This window comes from Mixophyes fleayi, chromosome 2, assembly GCF_038048845.1.
Source record: "Mixophyes fleayi isolate aMixFle1 chromosome 2, aMixFle1.hap1, whole genome shotgun sequence".
NCBI classification, from domain to species: Eukaryota; Metazoa; Chordata; class Amphibia; order Anura; family Limnodynastidae; genus Mixophyes; species Mixophyes fleayi.
This window is the reverse complement of record NC_134403.1, coordinates 351,128,464-351,141,269: the sequence shown is the minus strand read 5'-3', so window position 1 is coordinate 351,141,269 and position 12,806 is coordinate 351,128,464. Positions and strand designations below refer to the sequence as shown.

Sequence of the window (12,806 nt, the reverse complement as noted above, 5' to 3'; positions counted from 1 at the left end):
GCTCAGCTTCCCTTGAAATAATAAAAAAAAATCCCCCTTAACTTACCTTTTAATCGGCTTGTTCTCCTGTCCTCTTCTCTTCTTTTCTCCAATTCTGTGCTGCTGATTGTTCTTCTCGCGCGGGTGTCTCCTTTGTGCTGCGCTCAGCAATGGATGTTGGGCGTGATGAAATCACACCCGACATTCACTGCGAGCACCGTACGGAGGAGGAGACAAGGGAGGGAGTTTCTTTTCTTTTTTTTTTTTTTTTTGCAGGATTTTTTTTTTCCATTTTTCCTTGCCACAACCAAAACTCCTTCTGGGCCACATTTACAGGCGTGCTGGGCCGCATGCGACCCGCGGGCCGTGGGTTGGACAACCCTGGTTTACATGCATGAGGAGAGATTGCTAGGTATGGAAGTTTACGTAGGCTTTGTACAACTAATGTCACATTGGTGCCTTCTGCTCCATTGTACTTTATCCCTGTGAACTTCGTGCTTATCCATTCTATTTGTCTGCACTTAACGGGTAGTGTAAGTGCTCAGTTCCTGTGTTATGAGCACTGATGTACTTTATCTGCCAGGTAAATGCATGCACATTGATTGGATAAGCAGCAAGTTCCTTACACTAAAATATGCAGAAGCACCTAGTGTCCATGTGACGCAGTAAAGTGTTTATTATAGTGACTAAATGCATGTCTATTACATGGTGGCAGAACGAACAGCGACCACAGCCAATAAGGATAAGGATTGTTTTCCTTGCTGTGTTTTCTCATACTGCATTCTGGACGTGAGAACACTGCTGAGAAAATGCTGCAGGCTGAAGAACATGACCATAATTGCTGGACACGGGTCAGACTGAGATGTGACAATATCGTGCAAGCACAATGCAACGACTGCTCTGTCACGTGTCTAATGTGTATGTCTGTTGGAGACCGCTGCCTTGGCTTAGTTATTTATCTGGGACTGTATCTATAGTGCTTAGTACAGTACAATAACATTATGTCTGTGGTACATGAATGTGTTTCTGTTGTCATCCTCTAGGATTGTACTCTGTGGCCACAGCTGCTAAACTTTCTACTGCGGAGGTCTCCCAGAGGCGCTCAGAGCTGTACGAGAGAGAGAAGGAGAGACAGTTGTCTTTGTACCCACGCACTGAGAAGATTGAGGTGAAACATGTTGGCAGGACAGATGTGGGGACGGTGTTTGTGATGAATAAAGGGCTGTCCACGCCATTCAACTGTGCCATGCGTGAGTAGCCCATTCTAGAACAGTCGCCTGTGCCTGTCGTTTCATTCCGGCTCTTCGCCATGATCCGTTAAGGGGGAAATTTGGCAAAACGCGTGAATGGCCAGGTTGCAAAAACAACTAAATACTAACGTTTTGCTTACCGTACTTCTGGATCGAATAATAGGATCACTCATTCAGCTGGTGGTGTTCTCCCCAATTCCTGATCAAATTCCATCCAGTAGGACTGCATTTTAATCATGTGTAGATTTATATATTTGGAGCCTTCACGTGGTACAGTGGTTGGTTCTATTTGTAAAATTGACCACCCTATATTGCATTGTGTGTAGACCGCTTACAAGCCCTGATAAATGTGTGCCTCTTGCTTCAGAGTCTCTGTAATCTGTTACCATATTATTATTGTAGATTTGTAAGGCGCCACATTACTCTGCAGCGCCGCACAATAGGGAAAACAGTACATACGTAAAACAGTGACGTACAAGGTAGACAAAATAAATGAAGACATGAAAACAAAGGGTATGAATTACCCTACTCATCAGAGAGCTTACATTCTAAGTGGAAGAGGGTACAGCTGAAACAAGAGGAGCAGTTTAGAGTGGAGATTGGGACAGTTCACCACTAAAAAAGAGATGGGTTTTCAAAGAGCGTCTAAAGATTGAAGGCTGTGGGAAAGCCTGATTGGGAGTGGTAGGGAATTCCATAAGTGGGCAGCAGTACGGGAGAAGTCTTGTAGGCGGGAGTGAGAGGTGGTTACCCAAGACGAGAAAAGGCGAAGGTCAGAGGTAGGTCTAAGATAGATCAAGCTACCATAGTTCATGATTGTATGAATGATTTGCACTAAATATAAATCCCACAATAATAGCCCCACATCTTCTAACTACTAAACATCTTTTAAACTTCAAATTATGCATTGTCCATATTGGATTCCTTATCTTATTAAAGGACAATTGGACCCTAAAATTGAAATCATTTCAGTTTCTAATGAGATCTGTAATGGGTCAAAAATTGACACTGCAGTCGTTTGAGCTGCTGTGACGTCACTGAGTCTGTGCATAAATCAGACAATTCCCAGTCAGTTACTCTGTTCATCAATCTTTATCAGCTGCTGCAGAGGAACGAGAGAGTGCGTAGTGGTGTTATCTCACTTCAGTTCTTTGTATATTATTCAGCTTAGTAATACACGGCCTTTCATATGTTAACATCAGTAGTGACTTTAAATGCTCTAGTCTATGAGTGAGTGCAATTTCCTGCTCACATTGCAATTGTAGCGTGTAAGCTGCAAGCAGGTGGTACACTCAGTGACTGAACCTTTTCACAGATACTAAAGAAAGTTGATGAATCAAAGCTCCGATGTAGATCCCTGGTGGGCGACCTGTGGAGCGCTTGATAAATAATATTTTAGTTTTTAGTTCCTTTTTCTCATTATTCCCACCCCAACATTCTAGTACAATGGTATAAATGTATAATAATATAGTATATTCTCCTAATTGATATGAATGTAAGAAACTATCTTGGACAAAAAGGATTTGTTCTTAACACTGCTGTATCGGTATGAATGTTCAGAATTGGTTCTTTACATAATCCTGAAATTTTCCTGATCTCGCAGAAGTAATTGCTACTAAGAACAATACTTTGAGTGTGAGCCATTTAAGTAAGAGATTGTGGAAAGGTTCATAAGGATATAATATTTCCAAAACAATATTAAGATCCCAAGGTGTCACCAAAGATCTGATGCAAGGACAAATTATTTTTACTGCTCAAAAAAAATCTTGCCACCAAATCATCTAATGCCACTTTTGTATCCAAGAAAACTCTTAGTGCTGATGCCTGAATCGAAGGAAATCCAGAGCTTGCGGTACGGTGGAAGAGACTTGATTTATTCATCTAGATTTGTGTGAATGCTTTCCATGCTCTGTAGTATACCTTGGAAGAATTTTTCTATCTGACTTGCAAGAGTCTTTCAATCACTTTGTCAGAGAATCCTTTATTCCTGAGCAATGACCGTCCAGTCTCCACACCGCCAAGGATAGCACCTACAGATTCGGGTGAAAAATTGGTCCTTGATGCAGGGGACCTGTCTGAAGTGGTAAAGGCCCAATGTTGTTCTAGGAGCACCTCTCGTACTACTGCAGACCATGGGGGGCGAGGCCAGATTGGGAGAACCACTATTACTTCTACTGCCTCTCTTGATCTATTCTCTTTGTTCTGGAGTCTCTGTGACGTCAGTATAATCGTTGTATATTGGTGTTTTGACTTGTTGTCATCAGCTCTATCTGAAGGACACCAAAATTCACCACTAACTGAAACACGTCTTTGGATAGCGCCCACTCTCCTGGGTGGATATGATACTGGCTGTGATAATCTGCCACCTTCTTGTCCTTGCCTGTTATGTGAAGTGCTGCAAGAGTTTGCAGATTGTTTTCTGTGATTATAATTGCTGATAATTCTGTCATTATAATCTTGCTCTTGGTGCCTCCTTGCTGGTTTACACTACAGTTGTCGGGAAGAGTTTTAGAAAGCGAGCAACAATGTCCTCAATGCATGTAACTTATTCTCTCTCTCTCTCTAAAGCCGTGCACCCTGTACTACTTCTGTGTATAGATGAGCTTACCAACCATTAAAGCTGTTGTTGGTACAATCCATTCTGGTTCAGAGACAGACACTTCTTTCCTTTAATGTAGGGTCTTGCCGTCAGTCGAGAGAATCCCTGGTGTCTTGTGTAAGTCTGATCAGTCGGTCCAGAGATGCTGGATTGCGATCCCATTGAGCAAGTGAATCTAGCTGAATCTTCCTCATATGACATCTTGCCCACTGAAGGATACCTATAGTTGAAGTGAAAATTCCTAATACTCTAAGACAATTCTTTATTGAAGATTGCTGCTGACAGTGAACCTGATAAGCCATATGCTGATTATGGAGAGTTTACTGTGTGTGTTTTGGTTTGGGTCAAGGTGTTTTGATTTCCCTATTTTCCTTATTACCAGATGTGACAGGATGGACCGCCTATGCCACCCTGTCTGTTGTTGCTGGGAACCGGCTGGGCTTACTTTGCCACCGTTCCCTTTCATTATCCCAAATGCGCCCTCTTACCGCAGTAGGAGGGGCTTTCAATGCTGCCACCACTGAGCTCCTACTGTGGCACTCAGAACCACATTCCTTCTGGGTCACTGACTCTGCTAGTGTACCTCGTTGCTGGTGTACCCGGGCTGGTAACTCCGGACCTCTTATTATGGATCCGGATTGCTGCGAATGGTTCCCCCCCCTGGCCTATCACAGTGACCAGGGCTGCTGGGTAGTAGGCAGAGCGGTGGTACTGGAAACGCTTGGGTCCAAACCGCAGAGACAGCCGGAGAACGGATTAGATTTAGGGTCTAATCTTTAGATCACAGGAATACAGTAATATTGAAGATGTTTCCAAGAAGGTCTTTGAAGCAAGATGTTTATTTGCTCTCACTGGGTAAAGGTCCCGTTGATCAGGTCAGTTGATATCAGAAGAACCCCTTTCAATGTACAAGTCAGTGCATTTATACATTTCAGACATAAGCTATTTTTAGCATCAGGATATACTCTATTTACACAAACATGGATTTACATGCATTGCAAAGCTAACAAAATTTGCGCTTGTCTATGAAATTCACTCTGGCAAAAGGCCACACAGTAACGACCCCCTGCAGGGTCTTTGGACATACCAGGCATGACACTTCATCACAAAACTTTGTTAGTACTTCCTGCTATCAGACTCCCTTCCACATATGCCTAATTGGAGGTTTACACTAGCAACCTTACAAATCCTAAACAATGACACTTCCGTACTAAATACATCCTAATATACACAAGACCTCCATCCACAAAGGCCTTTTGTATCAGATATATGCATCAGAAATAAGGCATGTTCTTTAGTAAGGTGAAAACAGGAAAAAAACTTTCTACCCTGGTCTCAGAAATAAAGATTTCCTATCTCAGAATATATACAATATTAAAAATAAGTGCATTGGCAGTTTATATAAATCAGCGCCCTGCGCTATTTCCCTTAAATAAATTGATGCCATAAGTTATTTATGACCAGAATATTGTTTAGATAAGGTCAAACTGCAATTTCTGGTTCCTGAGAGCAGCCATAAGAAACGCCAGTACCTTGGTGAAGGTCCTGGGAGATGTAGAGAGACCCAATAGTAGACAGGTAAACTGAAAATTACGTCCTAGGCTGAAGAATTTGAGAAAACTATTTTGTTGTCTGCAACTGGAATGTGAAGACCTGCATCCTATAAGTCTATAGATGTAAGGAAATCTCATTTCTGTATTGCATTGAGAGTAGAGTTTACAGACTCCATGTGGAAATGTCTTCATGTTTGAATTGGTTGAGTCTTTGTAGATTGAGAACCGTTCGGAAGCCTCTGGGTAGTTTTCCCTGCCAGAAAAAGCTTGGAGTAAAGGTAGGTACTTGAGCTGTCTGTGCTACAGAAATCACTTGTTTCCCTATGAGTACTTTATGCGTAATGCCCTTAATTGTACAGGGGATGACGGGCACTGGGATGTTACAGAAACATTTTTCCTGGGTACAGACGGGAATTCTATTCTGTATACGCTGTTGATAATGTCCTGAACCCAACGATCCAGTCTAATCTGCCCAAACCTCCTCATAATTCATGATCCTGCCATCCACAGAACTCGCTGTCACCTGGACTCATTTTATATCTTTCCGTCTCCTTCCTTCCCTACCTCTGGACGGATTAATGCCACACTGTCTGCCATACTGTTTGCCAGGGCAATATGTTTGGGCTTCTTTAAAGTGTTGTCTAGAAGAAGAAGGAAAGTGACTTTTAGGACGTTGTGGCAAATTATGGGATTCACTTTCTGTGATCCCCTGAATCATTGCATCCAGCCCGTCGCTTTCATAGAGAAGTGTAGTCAAACAGTTTTAGACTGTGTGTCCGACGTCCGTGGGTGCAGCCTGGAAACCACCGTTGAAGCCTCCGTCCTGACGGAACTGATTTCCATACTACTAATAGCTATTCTTGAATATCCTTAGAATAGATTTAATCACAGTCGCTGAGGAGATACAAAGTTTTGTTGTGTCTCCATTTGTCTTTACATTGGATCCTTTAGCCAAAAGTCAGACTACAGCAACATCAAGTAGGTGTTGGATCCCAATTAGAGGCTTCGTTTTCTTGAAAGGGATATATATTCTCCAGCCTTTTAAACTTGGATTAGCACTTCTGTAACTGAGCTCTTTCTTTATTAATGAGCTCTTTAATAACCCCGGGCACTGTGAAAACTCTACATTAGTGTAAAGAAGTTGTGACGGGTATGTCCTCTATTCCCATGGTCTTATTGATGTTTAAGAAGCATCCACCACTCCAGGGTTAAATGACCCAAGCTTCTCTAAAATCTCCCCTTCTTCACTATCTGATTAACTGGCTATAACCACCCAGCCAGTGACCTAGGTTTTGTTAGTAGTACTGTGCGATTCAGCTTATGAAAGTGACCAGACAAAATTATAGGAATAGAGAACTTGTCCTCGATTTGGTTCAATTAGTAATTAATAAAGTCCATATAAGTTTATGTACATCCAATAATACATCCTATAGTAGATTTATGGGAGAGTGGAGCAAATTTATCTCACATTAGATCATGAGAAAATGCTGATTGTTTCAAACCTGACTTTTGACGTAGCTTAGGGGGTGTAGGACAATTATAGGGGTGATCGTGGTGGTAGACAAGTGCCCAGCACTGTGGGGAGCCAGACCCTTTGCAATATATACTTAGTAGTGTAATATATTCTGTTAACAAAACATAAATGGAGCTAGGAGTGAGGGTCTTGCTGTATATTCAATTTAATTTGGTATAAGCAGCACCCGATGGTTCTTTTAATCCCCCTATATAGTTAACATTCCAAATTAAACAAACATTTAATAAATATTATTTAGTGCCCATTCACAACTGAGAAATTGTAGTTCACGTTTCTGGACACCATATATCCAGTAATTCTGTTGTTTTTCCAGTCTCTTTCCACTGTAGGTATATTATGTGTGGTCTGAGAGTGTGTATACAAGGCCGGCATTATGTTCTCTAACAAAGTACATTGTATGAAACTATCACAGCTTTCAAAGACAGAACCACTACTCAATCACACACAAGTGGCCGGGTCACTGCTGCTGTCATAATTCTGAGGATCTGATTGGTTAATAAACAGGGTACACTTGAAAAGCGGCAGATGAAGTTTGCGTAGAATAAGGTAGTCAGACCCTTATCGAAGACACCTAAAAAACTGTTGATGGCCGCCTGTCACGTTCTATCATAAGATATAGTGCAAGGTTGGGCTTTGACCGTCCAAATTAGTATTTTTATTATAATGAATTGAGTTTTCCAGCTCACAAGTAAATAGGCCAGAAAGACCTTAGATTTTATATTGTTGTTCGTCCACCTTCATGTCACGTATGTCTTCTGAGCTTCTGATCATCGCTGCATGGGTGAAGACCAGAGGTGTAGAGCACCATTAGATATTAGGATAGTATCAAATAGTGAGCCATTGACCATCACCCTTACCACGGGGTAGGTATAGCGATTCCTTGGGGAGTTCTGCGCTTTGTGCCTACGGAACGCTCCGTGAATGCACTCTGCGGCAATGTATTGCTGGACATTTTCCCTCACACCCCATATATATAGGGGCACAGGAAAATTATTCCTTACCTTACTAAGCAGTAATCTGCACAGTCTGACATTGCGGTTCTGTCCGGTGACACATCCCGAAGAATTGATCTCCCCAATCGGTCTTCAGCGTTTAAAAATTGTTAATTTCCAGGATCTTTTATGTAAAGCTTTCTCTGCATACCGTGGTCCTCTTCACTAACAGATCCGCAAGTTCCCGTAAACGATTGTTCATTTTCCTACAAATATCCCTCACTATACAAACCTTTTCAGTACAAATCCTCTCAGAAAGGAACGTACCTCGATGTTGGCAGAGCATCCGGGTGTTAGGATCTGTACACAGCATAGAGTTAGGGACGGGGGCTCCCTGGAGTATAGTGTTGAATACCAAGTGGAGGTGGGGGGGGGACCAAGGTAGTGACTTCACTTAGAAAATATTACTCCAAATGCAACTATAAGCAAGTATGAATCCATAGGAAAGAAGCGCATTCTTGCACTTTCTTTTAAATGGCAATAAAAGCAGAATCTACACCCACTGCTTCAGTTCAGCTCTTTATTCAGACTTTTCTCCTACAGCACATGCAGCCAGTTAATAGGGGCACCTCCACTGATGTAGGGTAAGAAATAAGTTTACCATTTTACTTTGGCAAGAGAATAGAAAAGGAAATAATTAAAACAGTTGATTTCTATTTTTTAATAGTCATCTGGATAAATCCTTACTGATGTTTAAAAGACACGTTTGTAGCAGTCTGTGATGACTAGTCCACAACAAGTACACACAAAAAGCTGCCACTAGAGGGTGTATGTCTCCCACATTTCGATGTAACGTCAAAGCCATTGCCTGTTACTGAGCTGCAAAACGTATTATGTAGATGTTCACTGACCTCCTGTGTTTTGGTTTTGGTTCTGGATTACCTTCGGGTTTTGGATCTGTATTTTTTTTTTCAAAAAAATAAATTGCTAAACTATGCTAAAATCACATAATTTTGCTGTTTTTTTTATTCTACATTATTATTGACCTCAATAACACTAATTTCAAGTAATTTGCAGTCAGTTTTGACCACCTCACAGGTCACATTATTATTTCCATACACTTTTGGACCAATACTGCAGCGACCTGGCTGGATGGTAAGCGACAGAGCAATGACACAAACACACAGCAGTTCCTAGCACATCTAGGAAACATTGGCACACAGCAGTGGCAGAAAAGTGGTGCAAGATGGAATTGTCCTTGATCATGAAATCAGTTATGGTTCATTTGACCGCTCCACCCGTTCCTTGGATCACTGTGGTAATTCTACAGCTAGTACATGGACATAGTGAAGCGGGCGGTCATGTACAAGGAGCCCCTCAAAGGTGGGAAAGGGATCCCGGATATCCCCACCATGCTGCGCGCCTTCTTTGTCTGCAACAACATCCGCAGAACTCTTATTGAAAAGAACATTTGCTCTGCTGGGAAGTCCATGTCTCACTTTTTCCTCGTGCCTCTTTGGAGGACCCTTGGTTGGGACAAGTGGAACAGCTCCTTCCCTTACAACTGGACTACACCTTGGTTTTACCTGGATGTTGGGCAATTTGTGAGTAAGCACCATCTGGAGAGACTTAAACCAGACTTGTGGAAGCCAAAAACTGTCCACAAGCTCATCAGAGCTAAAGACATTATGAAGTCTGTTCCAGGGCTCCCTGCTGCAACAACATAACACGTGTGGGAGAATGTGGCCTTTAAGAGGCTGACTAATAGACACAAAGACATTGGATGGATGGCTATCCAGAGGGGTCTGCCTCTCAGGACATTCATGCACTCACAAAACCTGTGCCGATATGTCCACTGCCCCTTCTGCATCACCAGAACGGAAACAGCACAGTGTATTTTTGGGACTGTCCCACTGCACAGGCACTGTTGGATGCCTTGGAACATGAAACATAAGGACAGTGTACCCAGAACTTGCCTTTCATACCATTTGGTATTTTATAGATTATTTCCTGGGACCCACATCATTGGGGCAATCCAGGAGGCCTGGAGCCTAATGAACTGCTTTAAGGATGCTATTTGGGCTTGCCAGGAAGCGCCTCATCTTGAAAAGGGAGAAGATGACCATCCAGGACTGTCGCGGGCTGACCCACAGCCTACTAAGAGACTAACACCATTGACAGTCCGGAGGAAGATGATTCATTTTCTGTCTCCCTCTTCTCCTTCTCCCCCTATGTGTCTGCTATTTATTATAACACTGTTGAATTTGTCTGTAAATTCAGAAGACAAGCCAAGCCTGCTTGTCTTCCTATTCATCAATGACTCTTAGCAATGGAGCACTCGTCTTTGGCTGTTACCTATATAAGGCAGTAGAATTTGCCTGCAAATTCAGAAGACAAGCCTGCTTGTCTTCCTATTCATCAATGACTCTTCGCAACGGAGCACTCATCTTTGGGTGTATATTAGACCTACACTTATTAGTGCAAATTCAGCATAAAAGCCTGCAAGGACTTGTATATTTATATTTGTAATGGAGCTTTCTCTAACACTGCTACCACCTTCATCTTTCTCTTTTATCACTTTGCCTGCCCAACTGCTGTATACTCTGTCCTACCCCTTCTCTGTCCCTCTCTCAAATGGCGCTAGATCGCCGTGGAGGGCGGTATTTATAGATTCCAAAACTTGCGATATCCGAGATCCGACGAAGTCACGATGACTTTGCCTCGTTTTGGAATCGAAATAGCGCGAAGTACCGAGCCGACTTGGCTCAGTACTCTGAACCCTTAAGTTCCGGTGGGCTCGGTTTTCGGGAAATATTGTAATAAATTTGATGCACGTTTAGTAATCAGAGTTATTTTTTGGGAAGGGGAAAAGGGTACAAAACAATACCCAAGTTTTGGATGTCCCTGTTTGCACTATTGGTCCAATGATTAAGTGAAAGCTACATAAAACCACCCAGATGCTGCCTAGAAAAGGTCGTCCCTCTGCGCATACGCAAGACTTGTGAGATAAGGCCAATAATCACTTTAAGGAGCTGGTAGCTGAGACTGGAGACGTCAATCAGACAATCATATGAAGAGCTCTGTATAACACTGTATGAGGGTAGCACAAAAATATATCTCTCTCTCTCCCCCCCTCTCTCTCTCCCCCCCTCTCTCTCCCCCCCCCCTCTCTCTCCCCCCCTCTCTCTCTCTCCCCCCCCCTCTCTCTCCCCCCCTCTCTCTCCCCCCCCCTCTCTCTCCCCCCCCTCTCTCTCCCCCCCCCTCTCTCTCCCCCCCCCCTCTCTCTCCCCCCCCCTCTCTCTCCCCCCCCCTCTCTCTCCCCCCCCCCTCTCTCTCCCCCCCCTCTCTCTCCCCCCCCCCTCTCTCTCCCCCCCCCCTCTCTCTCCCTCTCTCTCTCTCCCTCTCTCCCTGAATCGGGCACCTTGAATGAAGATTGCATGGTCCAATATAACGGGTATACTGCGAGAGAGCCTGTCTCTGAAGCTTGGACGAGGGTTCATCTTTCAGTAGGACAGCGATCCTATACACAAGGTCACACTAACACTACAATGGCCCAGTCAAAGCCCTAATCCCAATACAACTGAGAATCTGTGGCACGATTTTAAATTTGGGGTGCACAAGCATCATCCAAACTAACCTGAATAAACCTGGAGTAGGTCTGCCTGGAAAAATGTGACAAGCCTGGTTTATATTGTCCACAAAAAAACTTGTTGTTGTTGTTGTTGCAGCAAAATACGGATTAAATAGTTATGTGAAGATCATATTTCAGTTTTTTATGATTTGTTATTGAGTAGAATGAGTCTGAATATTTTTACAATGCACTGTAGCTGTCCACCGTGATATCTACCGCTTAGCCTCGATGTCCAGTCTAAGGCTGGTGTAAATCTTTGTACATGGTGTTGTTTGGCCTGTGATGCCTGTCGCATGCTAATTCAGATGTAAAAACAACAAGTCCTTGGGATAAAAAGGCCGTAGTAATGTCCTGATTAGTGTTTATATACTTGCTCCATATATGTCAACAAAAGTTATTACCCTGCTGCGTTGCATTGCTATATTTGGAAGAAAATAAGGTTGCCCCTGAAAAGCCTTTTTAGCAGCTAATGGGGTTGAACGTCATGGAATACCATCTCTGTAATACCTTGCTCTCTGAGGTATATTTTATTTTCACAACCTATATACGCAACCTGAGAAAAACCATACGCTTCTGCAGGATATTAAGTGATTGCAGTCATGGCCGGTTCACAGGACAAAGCTCTGTTTTGTCAGGTAACATTAGAGATTCGCAAGGTTCCATCTGCTGGAATTGCTATTACTTGTTAATGGAGTGTGTCCTCGCTAACATGTTACCTCAGCTTTTATCGCCAGGCTGACCCTGACACCCGTCATGTGACTTTTCATTCATTGTGTGGATGGTTGTGTTTTATACTGAATTTTCACTTCAGTTTGTTCGATCCTTCCACCGAATATTGCAGTTATCAAACAAAAAACGCAATTGTTTTGTAAAAACATGACATCTGTCTATTTCTTTGAAACTTATGTAACAAGTTTTGCTATTTTATGTTTAGAAAATGATATAAAGGTTGAATTGGACATGCCCATGTTAGGTGTAAGGGCACATGCACACGAACACTGTTATTTTTTTGATTGAAAAAGTAGCTTTATTTTGTCTAAAGTACAAAAAAACACAGGTCATACGTTTCATTTAAGTGTACACAGTACACCGTAAGACATAATCATGCATACATTTTAGTACAATACAGGGCATAAAGTACAAGACATAACATCCTACACTATATATATCAAGTACTGCACTAACCATTCAAACTTTAAACCATATCACAGTACAATAAAAATAAATTGGATGTGAGGGGGAGGTGGGTGAGAGGGGTAGGGTGGTGGAGACACGAGCATAAAGTTTTTATTGAGGACAGACACAAAGGGAAGGGTGCATAAATAGAA

General features: G+C 42.6%; 1 protein-coding gene and 1 long non-coding RNA gene across 2 annotated transcripts in view; both read left to right on the top strand.

The window, feature by feature from the left end:
• LOC142139481 (uncharacterized) overlaps positions 1 to 12,806 on the top strand; it is a 928,167-nt gene that overhangs the window by 823,780 nt on the left and 91,581 nt on the right. The window lies entirely within an intron of this gene.
• The window catches only part of MRPL39 (mitochondrial ribosomal protein L39), a 71,958-nt gene that overhangs the window by 2,974 nt on the left and 56,178 nt on the right, over positions 1 to 12,806 (top strand). The window contains exon 2 of the mRNA XM_075197116.1: positions 1,023 to 1,229. Coding sequence (XP_075053217.1) covers positions 1,023 to 1,229 — 207 coding nt within the window. The remainder of the gene's footprint in view (positions 1 to 1,022; positions 1,230 to 12,806) is intronic.